General features: G+C 31.4%; 1 protein-coding gene across 18 annotated transcripts in view; it reads right to left on the bottom strand.

The window, feature by feature from the left end:
- LOC142318445 (sodium-independent sulfate anion transporter) overlaps nucleotides 1-26,843 on the bottom strand; it is a 161,333-nt gene that overhangs the window by 7,270 nt on the left and 127,220 nt on the right. For 17 of the 18 annotated variants that reach the window (XM_075355034.1, XM_075355076.1, XM_075355057.1 and 14 more), the window contains 5 exons: nucleotides 26,697-26,837; nucleotides 20,587-20,732; nucleotides 18,235-18,408; nucleotides 15,411-15,564; nucleotides 72-701 (listed from right to left, as the gene is read on the bottom strand). In XM_075355034.1, coding sequence (XP_075211149.1) covers nucleotides 511-701; nucleotides 15,411-15,564; nucleotides 18,235-18,408; nucleotides 20,587-20,732; nucleotides 26,697-26,837 — 806 coding nt within the window. In that variant the 3' untranslated portion in view covers nucleotides 72-510. Of the gene's footprint in view, nucleotides 1-71; nucleotides 702-15,410; nucleotides 15,565-18,234; nucleotides 18,409-20,586; nucleotides 20,733-26,696; nucleotides 26,838-26,843 lie in introns of those variants that run through there. The other variant, XM_075355092.1, reaches the window with a different exon arrangement.

The raw sequence follows: 26,843 nt of genomic DNA, 5'->3' as shown, positions 1-26,843 counted from the left end.
AATTAGTTGCAATCAATCAATGAAGTACTCATCATTTTGTCTTTAAATAAAAGAAAAAGAAAACTCTGATGGATTTTTAAAAAAAATTTATTAATTGTACAAATACAAGTTCACAGAACTTAATTCCTTAAAAATATACTCGTAGTTGTATACAATCACAGAATAAACAATTCTAAAACTTTTGCTTCTTTTTTATGAGCACCCACTAAATTTGTAAAAAATCTATTAACATCACTATATAATTAGTTTATAACTAACTTATAAAAAGTGTCCTTTTAAAATAAAAAAAATTTACAAATAAATATGAACCATACATCATAATACTGTTATACTTAAACTTTTAAGTTAAAACAAGTCAAGCCATGCTTTTAGAAACTTATATATATAACAAATATTTATATAAAAAAATATATATATAAAAATATTTTTAGAATAATGTGCATCTTTTGATAACAGTAAGTGTTAAAATTTATAAATGAGCAACTTAAAAGAAATACTTATATGTTAAGTTTAATAAGAAGGTCTAATAATTGGAGTTCTAGTGGATTTCTCAGTTTGCTCTAACAAGGGTTGATCACATCCTCCTTTACTATCCTGATCTGAAGCATTCCTCCGCCTTTGACAGTCACCTTTCATTTCCATTTCTACAGCCACCACAGATTTGTCTATTGCATTACAAGTGTTTTTCTTCAGTACAGTTTCTATCAAAATAAAAAAAATCTTTCAACAGAAAATTCTTCAAAGCACTATAGAAGAATTAACAAAACTCCAGAAATAATAAAAAAAAAATCCTAATAAATGAAATGAAATATCTAATAGAATAATAAAATAGAACTCACAAATTGTAAAAAGTCTTTTGGACTTTAGAAAATTTACAATCTTTATTTTTATTAACTTACAGTGAACAATTTTTAAAGTTAGTCTTTATTTTAAATTATTAATATGGTAGCATAAAATCAGATAATACAAATTACTAGTAAATGTGCAACAAATAAAAAATATCTTTCTTATCAAAAATGAAATGCAAATATTTTATTTTATATTTTTTTAAATTCACACATCCATATGACGTACTAGTAGTTTAGTGGTAATTTCTTTATTTTTCATTCAGAAGTATCTGGTTTAAATACTACTATGTTTTTTAAGTACAGTTTCGTTTTAAAATAACAAGCAAATATTTTTTTGAAGACTTTTATTCACCTGAAAGCCTGAATCTTAATCTATAGTTTTACATAATTTCTGCCTACATTAAAGCACTTGTCATATCATGTGATCAGCTTCTGCATAACAGCTACATAGAAATCTGCTGCTTCAGAATATAACCACCATTGTTAAACAGCTAATATCATCGTCGACTTGGCACTGATCACAGAGGTGCTGCTTTAGAAGCAGGAAAAAGTAGTAGTCAATGGGACAATGGGTTGTTAATGGTAGATATGAATTTGTTCCAAATTCAAACGGCCAAATGAAACAATGACCCATATGTGGCCAAGCATTATCATGAAGAATCATGATTTCCATGCTGAACATGTCATGTTTTATGTTTTGGATTGTGTGTTGCAGTTTAGTCAAGGTCAATATCATTCTACAATAATTGTTTCACCCCCAAAGCAAAAACTCATCAAGCAACAGCTTATCTATCTATCAGTAGATAGACAGCAACAACCTGTCTATCACAAAACAATGTGCACATGATTTTCCAGCTTTGCTTGAACTTCACTTGGGAGAAATTACTTGAGTGTCTCCATTCCATGGGCTTGTTTTGATTCTGATGCAATGTGAGACACCAATGTCTTGTCACCAATAAAAAATCTAGCTTAAAAACAGATTGTCTTCATTGTTGTATCTCATGAGAAAATTCAAAGTATTGGCTAAACATTTGTTTTTATGTAACTCAGAATTATTGGTACCCAGCGTGAAGACAACTTCTGATAATTTTTGACACAATTTCACAAAGAACAATTCATGAAATTAAAAGGTATTCATTACATAGTGATGTAATCCTAAACTGTTTATTCTAATGGACTTTTCTATGCCACATCATATATGTTTGTACAGCCCTCTTTAAATGCCCTAACCAATTTCTCACCATTCGATCGGACATAACACTATCCTCATACACTTCACTAATTTGTCGTATTTCAACCGCTTTCATACTTTGGACATTTAAGAAACTAACTGCAGCACGTATTTCACAATCCATAGCATTGTTTAGTCAGGCATTTTAAACATGCATAGAAAGCTGTAAACAAAGACTAACAATCATGTAATGGTGTCTGTAACAAGCCAATAAATGTAGTTACTCAGTTGCACATGCAAAACTGCAACTTTACTAGAATTATAATTAGTTATCAGTGTAGAAATTATGTTAAGTGCTTTCAAGGAAGGACACTTTTTTAACTACATACCAAAATTACAGACAAATAAAAACTGTTAGTTTATTCAGATAATTGTTTGAGAAGAGTTTTTTATGTTGGCATAAATACAGTGTATTTTCATACAGACTTAATTTGTATTGCAGACATACTGTAGAAAGAAAATTCTGGATTTAGTTGTCAGTTGTGGTTTGATAAGAGCCAAAACATGATTTATCACCTGTATATCCTTCCAAACAAACAAAATATCATCCCAGATAAAAGCCATGATGTTTCTGTTGATACATTTGATTGTGCTGGTAGTAGTTTTCGAGATGAATGGTAATGTAATCCATTCTGATTCTGACATTGACAATATTTTTGAAAATTCAGGATCCAGCTAACATCCCAGTGATTCAGACTCATCTGTGTCTAATGTTTCACTACAAAAGAAAACTGGAATGAATAGAGAAATTATGGGCAGTAATGATTTGGGTGCTAAAATTAGTGAAGTTTCCTTTCAAATTGTGAATGTGCATAAAAAAGAAGAAGCAAATACGATGTGGAAGAGGAATAAGTCAAAGTTTTTTAGGATTATAGCTGAAGAATATTATATTCTGACCAAAAGGAAAGATGGCTCAATGGTTTCCATTAAACGTGATTCAAGGAAAATGAAAGATTCCAATTGATGTTTAAAGTGCAATTTAGTTTCTGAAAAACAGAGTTCACTTATATTTCGTGAAGTGAATAAAACCTAGCAACTACGAGCTAGCGTCTTACGCTAGGCTTTTCCTCAGTTTTATAATAGCTTTTACTAGCTTTTTCTCAGTTGAATAAAAAAGTGCTGGTTCTAGCTAGAAAGAACTAAGTTAGTTCAGAAGTATTCAAGAAAACTTAAGAAATTTCTTGGTTAGCATTTGCCAACCTTAGCTACAGTAAGTTTTTGGTTTTCATGTCTTAACTTGTCTGTCCTCATTCCTCTTTTTGTTATCTGTACACAGTGATTCAACAACCACCTCATTCATGTTGCCTTGTACTCATCTGAACTTGCTTTGGCTACTTTATTTGTTATTTGATCTTAGTAGAAGAAATGTCATCTAGTGATGAAAACAATAACAATGAGAAGTATTTAGACAAGTCAATCTATTTATCAAACTTTTAAGAGAACACCCAATAATAATTGAAAAATCCAAGACTCCGATGTCAGTTAAAACCAAAAAAATAGCTTTGAAAAGTGTAAGTGAACAGTTTTCATCAGGTGTTAGTAAGGAAGTAACAACTGTACAACTAAAATTACTAAGCAATATGAAGAGTGGTGTTAAAAACTGATAAAACTACAACAGGCAAAAAACTTATCAACTAAAAAAGTGGGAAAAAAAATTTTATGAAATTCAGCCAAGATAATATCAGAATTTTTTAAAGTGCCAAGCGATCTGTCTGTTGGAATGGGATATAAGCCTCACTTCTGCTATAGATACATTCATGGACATTGATGAGGATCTTATCAGCAATGGAAGAACTTGATGCAAACCAGTTGGCAACTAAAATAAGAAAGTGCTAAAACGATTTTGGCTTATGAAAGTGATGAGACGATTGATCTTTCGACACCGCAGATTTAGCAAATTGTTTTACTGCAGCAAATGCAAATTAACAAGATGAAACTTGAAAGAGAAAAAATAAATTTAAAAGTATTAAGAAAATGTCAGATGTATCTACTCAAACTGAACTAAAAACTATGTTTCTTACTGAAATTTGTAATAAAATAAATGTAGTATTTCCTTTAAACCCAATGCTTCTTAATATCAATAAATAAAAAATAATCTTTAAAAACCAACATAAAAATTGCAAAATGTAGGAGTACAACATGTCACTGTGCATACGCTAATGTGCATGTGAGTTCGTGAAAAAATTTATTTTAGAAATAATAATACAATCCAATAAAATCTAAATTAATACAGTTACATAAAACAATTTTTAAAAAATATATCTGTTCTTTTTCATTTGTTCAAAAACATTTCTTGGCGTTTCTGCTGCCCCATGGCTGCATTTTCACATTGCTCTTTTTCAATTTCCTCCTCATGAAAGACATTATTGTCATCATCAAAAACATCATTAAGGAATTTTGCAATCTTGTATAAGACTATGCAACTTGGGGACTTTTTCCATAGATATGCAGACACAGTTTTCCATAATTGGAAATTTTTTTCAGCTGTCCGAAACAGCTTTCAATGATGACTCATCCCTGGAATGGTGCAAGTTGAAATTTTTCTCGACTGCGCTAACAGGTGGTTTGAATGATGTTATTAACCACGGAGATATTCTGTAGCCGGAGTTACCAAGTAGACATACTCCACCATCAAAATGTGACATATGAGGGACATCTCTAAAGTAAAGACCGCTGGGGAATTTCTCTCCTGAAGGTTGTCGAACCTGTGTTGTTCATGGCCATGCTAGAAATGTACACATTGCATTTGTTATCTGTTAAGTTGTCGCATTGTAGCAGCTTTAAGTTATTACGTTATAAAATGAACAGGAAAATCGATGTTGCCGCTGACTGAGAAAAACATATGTTTTTTAAACTATCAAAACGTTATGCCAGCTCAAATTCATAAACAGTTGGTTGCTGTGTACGGTGATAATTAATGAAATGTAATAATGTAATGTAATGTGATAATTAATAATGATAAGAAAGAAATGTCCGAAAATGGTGTGAATGGTTTAGAAATTAACTGAATTGATACGCATGATGAAGAACATTCGGGCAGGCCCTAGAAGATCGTCCCTCAACGAAAGAGACCAAGAGACCCTAAGAAAAAGACCAATGCAATCTATTTTGGAAAGAAGGACTGGAAGCAAAGGAAGACATTCTTGTGAATATTAGTCAACAAATTCCCAACAATGCAAAAAACTACAATATAAAATAAACTACATGCTTATCTGGAACTGTTATAAGTTAAAAATTGATAATACCAGTTTACAAAAATATGTTTCTTTTTACATTGGGGTTCTGTGAGTAGACTATTTTAAATTGGGTAAAGCAAAATGATGGTAATGGAATTTTTGATATAAAAACTAAGTTTCCAAAAAGAAATAAGCCATAAATGACGAAAAAAGACAGACAATCTGAGAATTTCTTTATAGCCTGATAAAATTACCATCTCATTATTATTGTGCTTCATCAAGCAAATTAAATTCGGAGACCATTTTCTAATCCTACAGTAAAATGTATGAATTATACAGAAAGACAGCTGATAATTCTTGCAACTTGTATAGAAGTTTTCAAGTCTGAAATGGAAAAGTTAAATATTGATATTTTTATCCTGACAAAGGATCAATGTGACTTACATTTTATAGCTGCAAAACAGGGAATACAAAAAAAAGACCATGATAAAGCAGATGCCAGTGAAGAAAATGTGTACACATTTACTGTAGATATTCAGCTGTCAAGCTTATATCCTATCTACCAGCTGGTATGATATATTTTATGCAAAAGTTGGTTTGTCATAATTTTACAATTTTTAATTTAGCTAATAGTAAAGTAGTGTGCTACGTTTGGCATGAAGAGGACGGTAGTGTTGATACCAGTTGATTTACTTCATGTTTAGTACATGTTTTAGAAACTGAAATTCCAGAATATGAAAATAAGACAAATATTTTACAGGGATGGGTGTTGCGCTCAAAATTGTAACACGCCTTTATCTAATGCTTTGAGATGAATTTCTATGAAACAATAATGCAAAAATGTTTAATTATAGGACCCACACTCAGATGGAGTGTGATAGTGTAAGTTACAAAAAAATAGAGAAATGCAACAATCCTCATTATTGAGGAAGCTTGAAAAAAAGGCTTTATGAATTATATTTTCACAAATCTTTTACAGATTTTTCAAAGCCGAATTGCTGTAAGTTGATCCAGACCAGGGTCTAAAACTGGGGATCCTTATGTTACTGACATTAAAGCTTAAAATATGATGGGCCGACAGTATTGGAATATAATACAAATTTGATTTTTTATGATAATTGGTCTTTACTACCAAGACCAATGGTTATAAACAATGTAGGAGCATTGGCTAAACTATATTAATTTCCTTTGTCAATTAGAGGTGATAAATACAAGCACTTGCAAGAGCTGAAATTTTTCATTCATAAACATTATCATGGATTCTATGGTTTACTGATGCATGAGTAAATTCAAACCACTAAACAGAGTTTAACTTGATTTTAAGTTTTTGAGGTTATTTCAACTTTTTTTTCTACTTGTTGAATTGTAAAATATTATTTTTGCCTAGTAGGACTTATTTCTTTATTTTCATTACTTTTTACTGGAAGACCTAGTAAAGTTGCGAACAAACTCTGTAGTGCAGTTAGAGCTTAAAATTTAGGTTCATCATAACTAATGATATGGCAATACTAATAGTTAATTTTATTTTTTCAGTTTAAATGAAATATTAGTTGAATTTTGTTTATTCTTTTGTAGTTCAGCTTTCTATAGTAATTTTTGTTATTAGGCCTACTTTTTTTAACGGTGATCAAAATGATTTACTAGTTTGAAATTAAGAGATCTTTTTTGTTTGAAATTGTAATTTACTGAGAACATTTGAATAGGAAATTTACGATCACCCACCATATAGTCCGGACTTAGCTCCTTCTGATTACAATTTGTTTTTAAAATTGAAAGAATTTTTGAATGGTAAGCGATTCGCTGGTGACGAACTTAAAAATGCTGTTAATCAGTGGATAAATAGACTGGCGGCAGAATACGACAAGGGTATATGAGAAGAATACGCTGATGTATCGCTACGATAAATGTCTTAGCATTTTTTAATCAAAATTGTATTAGGTTACTGGTATTTGTTAATTTATCATTAAATTACGACCTATAATTAATAATTTAAAAAAAATTATTTTTAAAATATTGAAAACATCAACTTAAACAACATAGGGGCTAAATACAGGTGATTCAAAGAAACAGGAAATTTTGAAAGTTGTGTTGGTAGCCGTGGGCGATTGGTACCACTTGATAAGTGGCGCCAGCCTCTCTAACCTAACCTGCCATTTAGTTGTCATGGAGCCTTAAGAGTGGTGCGCAACGTGCATTTGCTATCAAAGCGTTTTACAAAAACAATGACAGTGTGGAGGGAGCGCTTAGAGAATTTCGCCGTCATTTTAATCTGGGACGGCACGACCGTGTTCCACCAGCATATGCAATTAAAACATGGATATCTAATTTTGAGGAACTGGTTCGGCAATGAAAAAGAAACCTCAAGGCCGTGAGCGAACCGTCCGTACACCACAGAATGTTCGAGCTTTACAAGATGCTGTCACACGAAGTCTACAGCGGTCAATCCGTCGTCTCTCAGCATCTTTACAATTTCATAGTTCAAGTGTTCGAAGAATCTTAGTGAAGGACTTGCAATTCCATCCATACAAGTTGCAGATCGTCCAGGAACTGAAACCGAACGATGCAGTTGTGCGAGCACAATACTGTAATGTAATGCTTCAGAAGATAAATGATAACGAAGAGTTTGTTCACGAACTGTGGATGTCGGACGAAGCGCATTTCCAGTGGATTTGTTAACAAGCAAAAGTTCAGATACTGGGCACAAGAAAATCCTACGCAGCTACACCAGCGTCCGTTGCACAGCCAGAAAGTGACCGTGTGGTGTGCTATGTCATCTTACGTTGTTATAATAGGCCCTTATTTTTTTGAGGATGACAACGGTGTTGCGATTACAGTGACGTCGGCTCGTTACGTAGCCATGCTTGAAACCTTTGTTGAGGAACAACAAAGGAGATTTCCACCAATTCTTAACACAGCCTGGTTTCAACAAGACGGAGCAACGTCACATACTGCACGAATATCGATGGCAGCTGTACGCCGATTGTTTGGACAACGTGTCATGTCACGAAATGGTGACATTTCGGCCTCCCAGATCGCCTGATCTCTCAGCTTGCGTTTACTTTTTGTGGGGTTACCTTAAAAGCAAAGTGTTCCACAGTAGACCTGCTACAACGGAAGAACTGAAGGCAAAGATCTGAGAAGCAATTGCGGAAATTCCAGTTGAAATGTTACGTCAAACCATGAACAATTTAACGAAGAGTCTTCGTGAGTGTTTACGTAGAAGAGGAGGTCACCTGCAAGATATCATCTTTAAAAAATAAACTAAAATGTATGTATCCTAAAATGGCAACATTTGTACAATTACATGAAATAAAATTCTTTTTCTAAAAAAAATTTTTCATTAACGTTATTTAATTTTTTAAATTTCCCATTTCTTTGAATCACCTGTATAAACAAATTTTTAAATTTAAGTGTAAAGAAGACTAGAGACCTCCTTGGAGCACTTAATTGGTGAGTCAAAATGGTATCACTTTTAACAGGTTCTTCATGATTTTTGAGAGGTTACAACTTTTTTTTAGTAAATACACAAGAAATTTTTTTATTTGCTATAAACATCTACAAAACCATTGCAAGTTGTGCAAATTTGAGACTTTTGTCACCAGCCCCATCATCAGAGTTATTTGAAGCCAAAATCTAAAATTTTAAAAAAAATTAGTTTTCAAAAATTTAGGGGTAAGTACATCACCCATTAATATTATTTTTTGGTAAAACTACTAACATACCTGTATATAAAAAGATAATTCAAACTGCATATGACATTCCCTGTCTCTTGAAAAAAATTACCAAAAGAGAAATTTCACTGTTTTTCATGTTCAACTTTATTGGTAATTTTCTCATACAAAGGAAGATAGGTAAATAAACCACTGGACCGATCTTTTACCTTGAGAAAATATGAATAAAGTGGTTTTTGTTTCATCCTTCCAGGACAAATAGTTTTTTAGTTATGATTTTTTCCATAAACCCTTACAATCACAAAAATAGGTGTGCGCATTTTAACAAAAATGGCTGCCACAGGTAAACTGCTTTAAACTTTAAAGTTTCAATTTCTTTTTCAATTGGTCAAGCAACCAGCTTATATATTTTTTTTTCAGCTTGGACATTTTTCACACAGTGACAGCATGCATGCATGTTTCATTTTCTAAATCACATACCACTGTTGAAGGGAGAATTTTATAATCAAATTTCAGTTTTAGAGCAGATAACATGAGTTTTACATTTTGGTGGGTGAAACACACAAACAGACTGAGTACCTGACCCATCAGCCAGAATGCAAAATTTAGATCTTAAATCAACAAATTTTGAAAAACCAATGTTTAAATTACATTTTTCTTTGAAGGTTATGAACAGTTCTTTTAAGTTACATAAGATAAGCCTTTTCTGAATATTAATTTTCTTCCAGTCAGCTTGTCTTACAGACACAGCTTGCTCATCATTCTGGTAAAAATCTTGGACACATTTAATAACACTTTCATCAATTACGTGACTGTTTCTTTTTGCCAAACTAATTGTTTGGATTGATGGGCTAAATACTTACTAATACTAAACTCATTTTGAATTTTTTGAATGCTCCAGCTGCTTGGTAATGAACTTGAATATTAATTTTTTTTTCTTGGTTGATGCAACAGTTTTCATTTTATCCCTTATTTTAAAGATTAATTCTTCATATTCCCTACCCAAATCAGTGTAATTTTGTGGTACTAAACTGGTTCCTTCTGTAGAAATATTTAAATCAAAGGAATCATTAATTTACTGGTAACTGACTCTGCTATTTTTGTAACTTTATTTTTTAAATTGGTTTCTTTGCGCTGTTCAATAATTTTTGTACCTTAACGGAGGAAATGCCAAGTGTTGAAAAAGCTTTATTCACCAACTCGACTATAACACATTGAAAATCAAGCCATGTCATATATCAAGAATGTCATATAGCTTGACATTCTGGTTTGCTTTTTTATCATCTTGTGGTTTTTGTATTTTGTTTAAGCATTTTGTACACTGTGCTCTGCCTGGAATTAATATTTATTAAGATATTTCTCAAAGAGATTTCTTAACCAGTTTAGTGTGAGAGCTATAAATGGGTAAGAGCAACCTTTCCCACTAATATAAAATATTTAATTAAATATTCAGTTTTATGAAAAGTACAGATATTTTTTGTTTCAGTACATCCATTTCTTAAAGATATCAATGTAATTTACTGTTCAGTAAACTCTAAAATATCATGCAATACTGAAGATCTATTTTATGTCAATTTGTGACATACTGTTTCAGTGTGAATGCCAATTGAAAATTCCATAATCCCTTTTTATAAAATGCAAGGGTTCTTACAATAACAGTAGAGTTAAAATAAATTATAAAACTACCAATTGCACCTAACTTTGTCTTATCTTAGTTTCTCTACAGCTAAAATAAAATAAAAAATAAAAGCTATCACATAAAAGAGAAGTTCAATGTAAACAAAATTACTTTATAAACAACTATACATTACTTTACCACAGTATTAACAATACAACATTTCACATTGCAATCAGAACAGTAAAATCAAATCAAAACAGACGCTTCTACAATGTTTACATTTAGGATTACGCAAACATTCATGTCCATGCATATTTATTAACTTTCGTATTTAAACCAGAATTTTGTGTGTATGAGTCATCATTTAAGTAACAAACTATCTAGAATATAAGCTATCTCATTATAGACATCAACAAAATATTTTGTATTGTAGGCCTACAGTATTATCTGAAAAAATACATGGTGTGAATTTTTTGGATACACTGTTCATGGTTAGAAAGAATGGTGTTTTTAGCGGTTTTGATGGCTTCATTACTTGTCAACCCCTTTGAGTAACAAAATAAATTTTATATGGTTTTAAAGTACATAAAAAGTACTTACTGCTGTAAAAACTTTAGAGTTTTTCCACCAGTTTCGTATGTGGTTTTAGGGCCCCAAAAATGAGACATTTTCAAAATCTTAATATTTTGCAGCCATTTTTTTAATGGACACTTGGTAACAGTCAAATTTTTTTTATAAGTACTAGTACCTAAGAGTTAAATGGTAAAAAACAGTCCTGTTACCCTAAGCCCTTCATTATTTATTTTCGGCTCAAATTTTGAAAAGAAAAAAACAATTTGTAAATATAACTTCAGTAATCATTACAAGATTTGGTTATGTAACAAAATGAATTTTGAGTACAGTAAGGTGAAGTTCCATCTTTACTATTTCCAAAACGCCCTTTTTGACCTCTGTATGATATAAAAAAAGAATGCTACAGCTCATGGAAAAAGTGACAGAAATGGCTGTTTTTACCTGTTGGCAAGTTAGAAAATAGTTTATTACTCAAGAAATAAACTTTTTAAAAATATAAAAAAATATTTTTGGCCATTACAAGGTGGGTTAGTTATCATGTACTAAATAAAGTGAGGCAATAAAATTTTTGAAAATTTGTTGCATTAAATGTAATACCTGTCCTTGTAATTTGGTATATCTTATGTTTCCACACATTTTGCTCTCAGTGGTATTAAAAATATTAAGGGATTGAAGAACATCAGATTAGTTTCAAATGCAAAGCATGCATCTGACCTCTAAGTTTTTGAAAACATCGTTTTCAAAAAAGGTGTAACTTTTTTGTTTTTTTTTTTCAATTAGATTCTTATACAAAGTGGATAAATTAGTGAAAAAATGGAGTGAGCCATCTACATCAAATGGTAAAAACAGGATTGTACTATGCCAGTTATTTAAATTATAGTTTTATCTAACTGGAAGGAAAACCACAGAAAGTAAGCATTGCTTACTTTCCACTCCTCTCCAATGAAAGCATAAAGCCATCAAAATTAATTTGACACTAAAAATCCAGATCATAAAAGTAAACACTGAATTTTTGGAAAGATAATATACTATATTATAATATAATACAATATAATAAGATTATATTACATTATTATATAATATATAATAAGATTATATACTATAAGAAATCAACAAGCTTCTATTTGTAAATCAAGCCATACTGATAAAAGTACTCAAGTACTGACAAAAGTTTTGTCAATGGTTGCACTGAAAACTAAATACAGGAATCATCTTTTAAACTTGAAAATAATTTGATTTTGTGTATTTCTAACATAGATCCACATATGGAGAAACTTTTACATGAAAAACAAATGTAACTATCTCATTAATTTATTTTCTTTATATGTGTTCTTATTAATTTAAGTAAAATGTTTATAATAAACTAGCTGTACCCGCCATGCTGTGGCACATTGTGGTTGCATGGATGAGAAATGAAAAACAAAACAAAGCATACGTTTAATAGAAGTTTAATTTTGCAATACTTGTGGATATACAATATTTTTTGTTTTTCCACTGTCTGTGTAGATATAAAGGCTATCTGGTTTGCAGACTCGGGAACACGCACATACAGTTGTCCATGTGAGAAGCAATCCGCATCTAAATCTAAACCACACAATTCTAAAGATTGACCTTGAGCTTTATTGATTGTGATTGCAAATGCCAATCGAATTGGGAATTGCAATCTTTTAAATTGAAATGGTGTATCGGTTGGGATCATGGGTATTCGAGGAATGAGGACATCTTCACCTTTGAAAGGCCCTGTTAAAATCGTTGCTTCCGCTACGTTATTCATCAATTTCTTAACTGCAAGTCGCGTGCCGTTGCAGAGTTTTGGCTGATTAATATTCCGCAACAGGATAATTGGCACACATATTTTCAATTTTAATATGTGTGGTGGCATCCCTGGCAGATCAAGTGAGTTTAAAAATTCCGTTGGATAATTAACTGCTTCATCTGCTTCCACAACGGTGTCTTATTGACTTATATGTAATTTCCTCACTTTGAATGCTGGATTGAATAACATTAAGGTGATAGACATCTTTATTCTTTGCGGCAAGGATAGCTCGTTCACTGAGCCAATCGTGATTTCTATGATTAATTTGAATATCAGGAAATACTTTTTCGATTAGTTCTTCTTTTGATGTTACTAAATTACAAAAATTATCAGGAAATGATATTCTTCTAGACGTCTCATCGACTGGCAGCTGTCCGTTTCCAATGTCCAGTAACTGTCATGAAAATACCTCAGCTGATGGATCATTCTGCAACTGGACACGCATATTCGTAGTCAACTGCAATGTACGTACGTGTCGCCACAGTGTTGAATATTTCAGGCAAGCATTTATTTCGTCTGCTGTTGTCGATTGAGAAATTACAGGCAATGTTTGCCTAAAATCTCCTGCGAACAATATCAAAGCATTCCCGAATGGTTGAACGTTTCCATACAAATCTCGTAATGATCGATCAAGAGCTTTAAGCGATTTTTTATGTGCCATTGTGCATTCATCCCAAATAATGAGTACATTTTTGTAATACTTTTCCCATACAGGATGCTTTGGAAATATTGCATGTGGGAGTCTCTATGATTTGCATGTTTAATGGCAACTTCAGAGCTGAATGCGCAGTCCTTCCACGTGGTAACAATGTCGCAGCTATTCCAGATGAAGCAAGAGCTAAGGCTATGTCATTTTTTGATCGAACCGTTGCTAGAATCAATCTAATGAGGAATGTTTTCCCAGTTCCTCCTGGCGCATCCAAGAAGAAGGTCCCCCAACTCCCTAATTTATCATTTGCATTATACGATCGTAAATGCCTTTCTGTTCACGCGTTAATTTGGGAATGTAAGAACTTTATTTGCATTAGCTAAGCACTTGTCTTCAATATTTATCAATGCTTCGTTGTAAATGCCTTCTGTAAATTCAGACAAAAATGAATATTTAACCTAACAAAGGATTTTTTGGTCATTATGTAGGGATATTATTTTCTGTGTATTTGGTTATTTCGACTTTTTTTGTTTGCATAGTCTTAAGTCTATCTGGGCTATAAGAAAGTTGGGTGTTTTTAATTTATTTACTGTAAGTTATCCTTCTTGGTGGCTTTTCTTTTTGTTTTGGTGTTTTTTTAAAATAAAATACAGATGTTTTAGCTGTTAAATATAATTCAAAGAAATTTGTTACTTAATCAGTTGTGATTTTGTTTACATTGGCAACAACCATATGGGCTCTTTGTGATTGGTCGTTATGTTTGACAGCAGCCATCTTGCATTGATCTGATTGGTTTTCCTTTGTTTACATTTCCATCTGATTTATTAGCCTCTTATTTATTAAAAAACTGTACAAATTAAAAATAGAGAGATAGATTTATTAAAAATAGATGAAAACAATCTTTGATGCGGGTTATATATCGTACTAAAATTTGAGCTCAATCGGTGCAGAAAATTTTGAGTTTTTGAAGCGTACACAAACGAACTTAACATTTTTATATATATAGATGATTGTTTTTCATAAAATGATTTCATAACTGTTTACATGCAAAGTTTTAGGCTAATTTCAGGACCCTTTTCATATCACTGCATTCCCCAGGTTGAGAAATGTTGGACTAGATCAACAAGTAACTTAAAAAAATCCTTGCTAATTTGGATCAAGTCCAGTATAAATTATTGAATTGCAAAATTAATTTTTTTGTGGTCCGTTCAAGTGATGGCCAAAAATGAATTCTGAATACACCTCATAAAATGTAACTAGATTTGTGCGTAACGTAACTAGATTTTTTATTTAATAAAACTGGTCTTTTACTCAATACAAACTTACATTATAGAATTAAAATACAGTACACAGTACTGTATTTTAGTTCTAAGAGTTCAGTAGTCCAGTTTTAAGAGACAAACAGTGAATTAATCCTTTATTTTTATAATAAAGTATGGTATTTATAATTTTTTATGATATCATTAGAAAAAAGGAAAAACAAAAACAAAATGAGAATATAATTTTTATGAAATTGTTTAAAATAAATACATTAAACAGCTCCATAAAATTAGGTTAAGTGACTTAATAAATATTTCAAATGTTTATTTACATACTTTTACTAGCAATAAACTCAATATATTACAAATGAATGATTAATAAATGCCAAAAAACATTAGGCATAATTTTATAAAAAGAAAGCAATTTTGAAAAGCAAAAAAAACAAAACCCTGCTTTATAAAGTTGGATAAAATTATAAGCAGATGTAATCCTTGAAAAGTTCAACAGAACAAAGTAGTCTATTATGAGATAAATTAAGATATTAAATCAATGAATAAGATTTGTTTACCTTGTAATATGTGGTCCAGTTCCTGTTGTGTTAATACATGTACAAAATCATCAAGACAGACCCCTTTTAGTAATGCAAGAACAGAAGGTCGAGGATTATAAAAGTACAATGGCTGTTTTCTTTGCTTAAAATCTTGGATCAGGCCAGCAATACCCTGCAATAAAAACAGATATAGATTTTTTTTATAATTTAAATCTGAACAAGATTAACAAATTTTCTCTATTAAAGTTTAAATATTATGCATATTTGTGTAAGAAAATGTATTTATGTCAATAAAAAAATGAATACATTGGTAAAAAAACCAGCTGTCCATAAATAGGAAATTAAACAAAATCAAGAATACTTGAAATTCTCCTGAGCACCCATTTCACCAGAGTGATACTGTATGTTTGGGAAGGATCCTGTTGGCTTGCAACCTAATCCAAGGTCTCTCAATCAAGGCAGTGACTGGCTTAACCCATTCAGTGCTGGTGACAACAGTTGTATCAGCCTTGTTTCCTCAGTGACCAGAGTCACAACCTTTGTGTCCACTATAAACTATCCCCCACCAACTTAGTTTTACTCTTTTGCTCTGAAACTTCAAGTATACATCATTAAACATCTATCCTTCAATATCACTGACTGGCCTTGAGTATAACTATGCATTTATTTTTGCGATCACTTTTAGTTACAGTTTTTTCAAATAAATTTTTCGTATTTTCATTTTTCTGTCAATTTATGTACTTTATTTAGGTAAATTGTCTTTTGGTTGATCTAAACAGGAAAGGATCTTTAACACACGATCATGGTGATGTTGATGATCTTGCTTGTTTATTTAAGAAAAATTACTATAAACAGTATCAGATGCTGAATAATATCAATCATTTTTTGGTGTGCTAAAGAGTGTCTAGGGATTACTACAACACAATGGTACCCTCTTTAATTTCGTTTAAGAAAATGATACTGTTATAAACTATTATTACGGATAGGTTCACTTGTTAGGTTGAAATTGGGAGCCAATTCCAGTGCTCTGCTAGGCCAGTGTGAAAATACACATCATTAATGGTGGAGGAAGGTACAGCAACTGACTGAAGGATAAATTCAGGACCATCGCAAGGCTGATTATCTTTCTACCATAGAGCATTTAGAAGTATTCCTACAGTTGTATCATACAACAGTTGATATTGATTTCTGTAGGTTTATTGCTGGTGGACCAAGACATAATGTAGAGGTTAGAGTAATATCAGCACTAAATATTGGAGGAAAAGCATAATTAATGTTGTACACAGACAAAGGCTTCATTTCCATTTATACAGCCTGAGTTTGTCTGGTATAAATTAAATTGTACTTGCAACTGCAGTTTTTTTAAGTAGGCCTATAGTAAGTGCACAATTAATTTCCAGGATACTGCACCAAGTTCTAGGGAATAAACTGATATAATAATCTGGCTGGAGAGGAACTCTGAGAATATCCTACCTTTTTATTGACCATGGACTATTTCAAACGAATTTATCTAATAAGAGTCTACTTCTGCATGAGGTCATGTAGAGTTTGTTAGCAATCTCTAGAGGCTGCAAAATGAATTCATCCTTGAATGTCTGAAGAGGAACAATTCAAAATTTTTGGGCCTGGTCTTTCAAGAGATGTGGATGCTTCTAATCTTAATTGGGAAGTATTTGATAATAATCATTAAGAATATGAAGCTATAGAAATTAGTAGGTTTTTGAGAGTGCACAACTAGCCCTAAGGTTTATTGTTTTAAGAGATTCCTGCTACTATTTTACAATTAAAAAAAAAACTTTTCATTGATACCTTTTACCTCAAGAAAAAACAGAATGTAAATTGTTTACATGCAATCTTAAAAATGAAGGATATTCCATGAAGATCAAATTTTAAAAGAAAAGAAAAATTTTAATTCTATGTTTTGTGTAAAAATGTAAAAATAAACATTACAGTGACATAGGCAACTATGTTTAGGTGGTGATTACAGTATCAGCCAAACAGAAAACCTAGGATACCTAGGAACACCTAGGATATGAAAACTTACATTGGTGCAGGATTAGGTATACATGTCTTAACTTAATTATAGACATAAAAAGACTAATTTTACCTCTTGACTAAACTAGAGGCATACACTATGTATGAATAGTTAAAAAATGTAATATAAGCTGAGTCTTTTATTAGATAAAACTAAAATTATAACAACTTAAAGATCACAAACTATTAATACAATAAAAGTTAAGCTTAGATCTACTGATGGGCAATTTATACATAACTCATTGTAATTACGGAAAAATTATTTTTGTAAGTGAGTTTCAATAATAGTTTTTTAAACAGCTTATTTTTATGTTCATTACCTTGTACATCAAATAATTCCAAACCTTTATTTATCTATCTAGAAGTATTGCTCTCACTAACTCAAGCAGAGATAGTAGAAAGCAGCAGTGCTGATTCTAACTGATCTTCAGACAGGAATTTGTACAGATTGGCATAATACTTGTTTCTATTTACAAAACAATGGCAATTATAAAAGAAAAGGAATTCAATTTATATAAGTTTAGAATTTGCATTAATTTTAAGCCATTACATGAAAATGAGTAAATATATGGTGTCTGTAACTAGAAAAAAATTAGTGATTCATATAATGAATCTACTTTTGACAATTAGTAACATCTTGCATATTGGTTCAATAATAGTCACTAAAGAATAAAAAATGCGTCAGAGATTCCAGTGTTATGTTACCTCTTTTAGACTTGTTACAACTATTTTACGACTAATTAAGATAGTTGTTATAAGTCTGAAACAGAATTTCTTTTTACATTTATAACAAAAAAAAGAACAATACCTTTGCTGCAGTGAAGTCAGCCCCCAGAATATAACGGCAGTCAATAACTACTGGCAGCTGTCTGGAGCCTAATTTGACTCCAACTTTCCCTATTTGGGATCGTAAGAAATCAACAGCAGGAAAGTACAAGCTGTTATCAGGTATTACCAACAAGTATTCTTCTCCTGAAGAAGACTGAAAATAAAACAACTTTATCACATTAAAGCAACACTATAGGAATTTAGAAAAATAATCAGGGACTTTTATGTAATTTTATAATTCAAATGAGGAAGGGATAAAAATAATTTACAGAAACAAACATTTTTAAGTTCAGGAGTGAATGTTACAGTCCCTTTTAATCAGAGGGCAAGCAACAAAGTGATGATATAATCTATAGGAAACTTGACAACAGCTGTTAATTATGCTACCAAAAGCGGTCAGTATGTTAGATCAAGTAATACTTTCAAAATAACAAGCATAAATCAAATTGTAAAAAGCTACTTTTTGTAATCTGTACTACAATAAATCATTTCACAGATAAATTACAAACAACAACCAATGCGTAAAAAATATACAAATATTAAAAGAAAGAAAATGTGATCCTGACAGGTAATTAGTTGCTCCAATTATACAGTGCAATTAAAAACTTTTTTTTTCTCAATAGGGAAAAAGATATGATCTTACAGTTGAAAAATGTAATTTATTCCTACTATCATTCACATAATCAGCTGAAACAGGCTAAGCCAATAGTCAATGACAATTTACATATCACAGAGCACTAGTGTTTGCCATAGTGTATGATTCTGAAGTTATAAGAATGGCAAGGCATTCAGTGATGTTTTATTAAGTCCCAACTAGTAAATTCTTAACTGTAATAACCAAGTTATCTTGTTTAGATCCATCAGTGTATATCATCATTAGTTTTATGATGAAGAAAAGTTAAATTCAGGTAAGTTATTTGGATTTTTTAAATCCAGATTTACATTGCATCTAATAATAAAACTTGAGTGATATAATATTTAACATGCAAAAAAACTGAATCTCTCTACTAATGAAAGACTGGTTGCGTTTATTTGCTAGAGGCCTTGTGTGGTTTCCTTACTATCATTAACTAACAGTTTTCAGTGTTCATGGTCACTTGATTTTTTAGAGGTTAAATGAACGAACTAAAATACCAGTAAGATTAACATCTGTATTGAAGATAATAAATGTTTGTGTAAACAAACTGTTTAAGAATCAGCTTTTTTTACGTAGACCAACTAGACAGATAAGATATATATGCCAATCGGAGGGGTCTACACAATTGCTTGCGGTCAGACTGACCGATTCCACCACCAGTTTATATTACCCTTCAAATTCTTTAAGAGTACATTCAATAATCGATTAAGTTAATGATTCAGCAATGTGTATTTGTGCCAATTGTTATATCAGAAAACTTAGATATTAACATGGATGGATTGTACATGGAACATGTTATATATATATATATATATATATTCTAACTCAAACATCTTTGTCAATAGTGAGGTTGGTTCTGTTGAGTGCACAGAAAATTTGGTAAGTGATGGAGTCAATTCATGACTAATAATGAGTCATCAAATTAAAGGAAAGATGATATATTTTACTGGAATCTTTACTACCTGATGATTTTGAAACCAATGTAAACCTCTCAGGGAGTAACAACCTGGAAACAATATGGTATGAAGGATGAAATGTTAACAGTTATGTTTTATAAATCAATTTCTACAAATCACCAAATTTTGACAGTACTGTTGGTATTTACTACTGTTGGACTAAATACTACGTGCATGTGAGTTTGAGTGTTAGAAATGGACTGTCAGAGCTTCTACAAGGAGGTCTGACAGTCTTCTTGTACAGGCTAAATTTTATTCTTTTAGATAAAATTTAGCCTATTAAGTTCTGCCTTATAATTGACTTATCTTTAATCAACTTTTTATATCCTCAAATTCAATTGCACATATTGGCATAGTGGATCATTTACATAGTGGCAAATGATCCACTTAAAATGAAAATACAATTCAACAAACAAAATAACAGAAATTTTAAGAGTATTATAGTACTACTACCTCTAAACAAGGAGTCTTAAATTAACTACTATGTAATGTAACAACATTGCTTGGTAGTTAATTTACAGAAATAAATATATTTTTGTATGCTTTACATAAGAATTCTCTTGTCAATTCTCATCAATAGATAATCAATTTTCATTGCTTATCTTAAAAAAAATTATTTTCATGTAAACTGCAAAAAATAACGATAGGTTAAACACATTAGTTATAGGTAGAAATAAATATTCACTACATTATAATACACTAATAGTTAAAAATTTCTAACAATCATAAACATACAAACCAATGTTTTTTCAACTTGGAGACTGGGCCGTGCTGAAGGATATAATAAAAGAATTATGTTGACGCAAACTCCTATTAAAATGCCATACTCTACTCCTATGCACAAACAAAGTAAGAAGGTAGCAATGGTCGGAATTAAATCTTTTCCTGCAGTAAAAAAATAAACAAAATATTTTATTCTGCAATTAAAATTACAGACATATTAATAAAAATAAGTAAAAATAAACAAATTCTACATTAAACTGCAATACATGTAAAAAGGCTTTGAATTAATATAAAAGAATCAATATTTTTTTAAAGCATAATTAAAAAGATAGAACTCTCTCCACCCCAGAACCTTGGTGGTGGTGCTAATGAGCTACACAGATCCAGACAGTTATTTGGAAGTAGCTAAACTACTGGTAGGACCTCGCAGTGAAGTGAGGTAGGAGATTACAGAGAAGACGTAGAATGCATTACTCAAGAAATAGAAAAAATAAGAAAAAAATTATTTTAAATAAACAAATATAAAAAATATGCACAAAGAACAATTTTTACTACCAACGGATGACTGACTGCAGTCATAATAGGAATGAAACTATAGGATTAGCTTTTAATAACTGTACATACCAATTAGTCAATATGAAGATGATTGTAATGATTACTGTATGATAATAATTGGGGATGTAGTAAGTGGTAGGGGAAGGATAGGATGAAATAGGCAGGAACAAGAAATGAAAGAGGTTTTGTAAGTAAAATTAAATGTCTATTACCAACACTTGATTTAAAATTTACAAATAAAGAGTACACATGGAAATCACCAACAGATCATATAGTTAAAAAAATACACTGATTGCCAGGAAGTGACATCATCAATGATGATTATATACCTACAATAGAAAAAATAACAGTAGTATTGAAGAACTCTCCAATAGATTGGAATTCTCTCAGTCCAAGCTGGAAAAAAAGAATAAAGCTTTTTTCCATCTTGGAAATTATATTATACATATATAATAATATCATATAGTATTATTATACATACAATAATAATAATATCATAATCTTAAAGGAAATAATACCTATTAGGATTAGGAACTATTAACTGGGACCAGAGACGAATAGGTACTGGACAAGTTGCACTGTACTTACTTCAGGGCAGATTCCGCATAAGTGATAATGACTACAAGTGTGATAGTGATGAAATTAAAAGAGAAAAATAAAAATATATTTTCTTAGCTCTCCGTTGCAGCTTTGCCTGCACTATATGGTTACTTGCATTCAATCTTTTTATTTTGTGTTTTTTAGTCAAGTAATTGGAAGAAGGTGCAGCCAGTCACACATACAGTAATGGTAGCAGTGGCTGGTGTTGGTTGAGCTAGCTCCATATACCTTTGCATCCCTTAAAAAATCTGATTTAAAAAACCCTAAAATGATTATTAAATATTTATCTGAAGAGTATTTACAAGCCCAGATCTACTGAATATCTCATTTAATAGAGTCAGGATAGGGAAAATTTACAATTCATTGCTCAATTTTTTTTTTTACTTTTCTTCACCCCCTTTTAAGGTTGAATTTCAAAAATCTAGAAGTTGGTTTATTTACATGAACATTACACTCACAAAAAACAGGTTGATTTCTTCATTTGTTACTGAGAAATTAAAAATTAGCAAGATTTCAAAAAAAAAATCAAAAATCCATTTTAACCCTTGAAACTCAGAATTTCAAAAATCTAGATATTATTTTTTTAGATAATTACATGAAGATTACACACACAAAAAATCAAGCTGATATCTTCATTTGTTATTGAGAAATTAAAAAAAAAAAATAGTAAATCTCATTCTTACTCTATTTACCCCTATAAACTAGGAATTTCAAAAAATCCTTTGTTAATGTGCAGTTACACTGCAAGAACATGCATACAAATTTTCATCAATTTATCTTCAATAGTTTTTGCTTGGCATTGATTATGAATCGCTCATGATAAGTTGTCTTCAATTTCAATAAGACCTCAATATTAAAAAATGTCTTGGGAGAAAAATATCTGAGGAATATCTTTACTGAAAAAATATCTTGGGAGTGGCTCGTTGTAAGAAAGGAGCATGAGAATTTAGTAGCTCACAACATAATGACCCAAATGAGAAGTGCAGCACCGTAATCGATTTATTATTTACACATTTATCATTTTTCATTTTTAGAAAGCATATCTGAATAACCATGACCTGTTAGATCAATATTGTACCTGATATATGCAAAAGTTAGCATTCAACCTACTAACAAATATCCCATTTATATTCTGAAAATTTGATGATTGTTTGCAGAAATATTGTAAAAGCACACCATGAACCTCCTAAAACAGCACCTCATGGGCATCCTATTGGTACCAGTTGATGATGATGATCGATCTAGCCTCCCACAAGGTGCTCGCATACCTCACCACTCTAGCCTCACATGCAGTCTCCACGGGACTGCATGTAGTCCCCACAGCCCATTATTGTTAAACAGAAATTTACTTAATATTATTTTATCTAACATAAATTTAATTCTAGTATTTTTGTAACAATATTCATTCGATTGATTCAGATCATTCTCAGTTCAAACTCAGCTCAGACAGTTAAGAGACTCACAGCTCATTAATTCAATTCATTATAATTTGTGCTTCAACCTTTAATCTCCACTATTATAAATATATTGAGATGAAATATATCTAAACACCTTCTCAGTTGTGCCAACATGTGTAAAAATTTGGTTGCAATTGATGAAACAGTTTTTTTGTTTATCCTAAATAAACAAAAACCCTTACATTTTATGTCTATGTTAAGTTATTTAAGAACTACATACAGTAATAAATATTTGGTAGTATATGCTACACTGTATGTTTTACTACAATAATCTTGCAAAAATGAAAACTAATAGATAAAAAAATAATGGATAATAAAGCATTGCATCATGTAAAACAAGAGCTCCACTCTAGGTTCTATTAGCTCCAAGGCTTGATGAAAATGTGACAGTAAGATGCTGATATTTTTAGATCCAACTAATTAGGTTTTTGTTACACATCATCCAATAAATATAAAAAAATGTTGCATAAATATTCTTCAAATGAAAAAAATAACAAGCTACCAAATATAAATGGTCAACCTGAAGTTTTAACCAGTTTCCGTCTATTATTGTGGATGAGAATCCCAAGCACTACAATCATAGAAAGTTTCATCACTAGAAATACTTAACTTTCAAGATGAATACTGTTTACCATGAACAATTGAGCTCCAAAAGGTATCAAACAGGATTTTTTGAAGAAGAGGTAAAAGAAATTTCATCATAAGCATTATAAACAATACTTATGCAGAGCAATAAAATTTACATATCAATTCTTATTTACTGACAGAGCCAAGGACAACTTAATTTCTGAAGATTGTTTAATACAGCTCCTGTTAAAAAAAAAACATGTAAGAAGTTGCTTACATTAAGCTTTATTTCCATTAATTACTACAAAATCACTTTATAATAACCAAGTAATTTATTTAAATTTTACAGTATAATATTAACAATTTTGTAATTTTATTTAAAAAAATGTAAACAAACATCTTTAAAAGGTAAAAGGCATGGAAAATATTAATTATTGCGACATTTTTCTGTACTGTTTATATGCAACATCCCATAAAAATGATCTACATCTTAAATTAAATGTACTTAAATTATAGTCAGTGATGAATATGTTTGATGCGTTTTACATTAAACAGTGATTAATAATTGTTAATCTTTTCAATCTTTATTTGTTTTATTTTTTACAAGATTATTAAATAAAAACAGAATAGCATATAAAATGGAGTAAGATTTTTTTCTAGTTTAATATCTGGTTATATGTACTAGCTGTTTATTTTTGCTACATGAAGATCAGAGTATAACAATAAAAAATTGTTTCTATTACTAAACTTACTTCCTAACAAGTACCAGATTGTCATTAGAACTATTTTAATAAAAACAAATTCATACATTTTTTTTTTTCTTCGTCGTTATATGCAGACCAGAATTGTCCCATCACGCAATTTTTTAATGTTCTCCGGAGAACCAATTCACCCTGTGATGCATTTACTAATCAGGAAAGGTGAGACCTTTTGAAGGGAGCCACCCTCCTGATTATTCTTAACAACAAAGCGGACATTCTTGCACCTAACACCATCTTCATTGGCTGTAGCAAAATTATCCTAGTCAGACGAAGCTGACCGAGGCCTTTTCACAAGACTTAAAGTGGTGGTCCACCACCAACCATCATAGAATTGATTGTAGGAACTGAAATTTTGGTCCCACGAGAACCGGCGATTCAATAGACCACTCCAGCAGAGCGCACGCGTACTGGAGCTAGAGCTAAATACAACTGGGTTTGCTCTGGTGCCCAGAGGACATTGTTCGAGACTCACTACGTAGAGCCATTCACCCATCTGCACGATAGTTCCCACCTTGGGTTACAGTTGCAGTTCGTACGATGCCGCAACACCATCAAGTGTAAGTGAAAGAGAAAACTGTGTTGGATGTTGTTGTGTAGCCGAGTAAATGTATATGTTGTAATTCATGAAGTGTACCTGGTGTAGCATACGTGTATAGTGAAAAGTATTCTGCAACCAAGTGTGTAGTGGGAAGAAAAGCTGCAGAGGCTAGGCCCGTGGGGACGCCAACCCCCAAAGTCTTAAAGAATAAGACTCCCCTTCGGGGAGTTCATAAATTGTATGGCACAGAGGATTATAACTAGATTTTGGAAGTAAGAGACCTTATTTAACCTGTTGGTTTTTTGTGCTGTCCAAAAGTCCCATCTTGTACTTCAAAGTCCTTTCCTTGCATTGTCCCACAGGTCAAGTCACCACCTTACTAACTAAACTTCAATAAAAAAATGTTCTGCCAATTACTAGCAGTTGCCGCTGTTTTGACACCATTCTTTTTATATCTATCAAGCAAGAAGGGTGCGAAAGGTGAAAAAAGATAAAAAAGATTTAGAAGATCAGCCCAAAAAGGGAGTTAGACCAGATTTATTTCTAATACAGGACTCATTGTTACCTTAAGATATTGGCTCACAACAAAAGCATTCTGCACAGATTCTTCAAATGAATGAGATGTCAGTGAAGATCTGCTTGTCTCAATTTGTAATTCTATTGTGATAAGTCTTCCATTGTCTGGTCATCATTCTAACATTACAAAGTACAAATCTTTCATTTTGTAAAATTTATAGAGCAAAAAAGGCAATCTCATCGATTGAGAGAAACTTGAACTTCTATAATTAATGGATATGTAGTAAATTAAGTGTTTGAATACAGAATTCAGAATATGAGCGGGCAAAGATAAATGACTATTACTGTTTCTAACAGCAATTTATAAGTGTTGTAGTACATAATGTATTTAATGGATGTTTAATGTCTTCAGTTGTGATGCTTCATAATTAATTAAAAATCTGCAGCTCTGTAGTGCTGGACTAAGAAGCTAGTGAGATAAATTGAACAGAATTAATAAAAATAATTATAGAATTGTCTGGGCTTATGTACTTTATTACATTTTTCAACATTTCTTAAATAGGAGCATGTATATTTCTTAAATAAACAGATTTGCAGGTGGTCCTTAGTTTTATCCTCACAGAAAGTATTAGTTTCATCCACAAAATGGTTGAAACAGGATGAGGGAGAAACAGGTTTTTATTTAAAAAATAACTGGAGATACAGAATCAAGCATACATGCCAAGATTAGAATGTTACCACAATACAAAAAGGATGTCATAAGTGAATGAAATCACTTATCTTCAGGACCACCGTTAGGTACTGCTTCTGAGGATGAGATGAATGACTTGTAGCATGTCTGAATATGCCATGCCTGACTGGGATTCAAACTCAGGACCACCAGATAAAAGGCCGAGATACTACCACTCATGCCACGGGGGCCAGCGAATGAAATTACATAAGACAACAAAACAGTACCAGTGCTGCCGGAGCACAAAAAGTGTTTTGTTTTAATTTGGTATGAGTACATAATGAAATATTTGTCAGGTTATGATGATATTATTTTATAAATATATAGATTTCATAGCAAGTAACAGTAAAAGTAATTTACCATTCACATAAATTAAGTATTAAATAATAACAGTTAACTTACTGCTTGAGCGCCACATGGGTTTAACAACTTCATACTCTATCATAAAGATAACAGCACAAATAATAACCGCTGCTAAGGAGGCCTTAGGAATATAATAGAAATAAGGAGTCAGTTGCCAAAGGGCGAGAATTATTAGTAATCCTGCAA

Source organism: Lycorma delicatula, chromosome 1, assembly GCF_047948215.1.
Source record: "Lycorma delicatula isolate Av1 chromosome 1, ASM4794821v1, whole genome shotgun sequence".
NCBI classification, from domain to species: Eukaryota; Metazoa; Arthropoda; class Insecta; order Hemiptera; family Fulgoridae; genus Lycorma; species Lycorma delicatula.
This window is presented reverse-complemented; position numbering and strand designations above follow the sequence as displayed.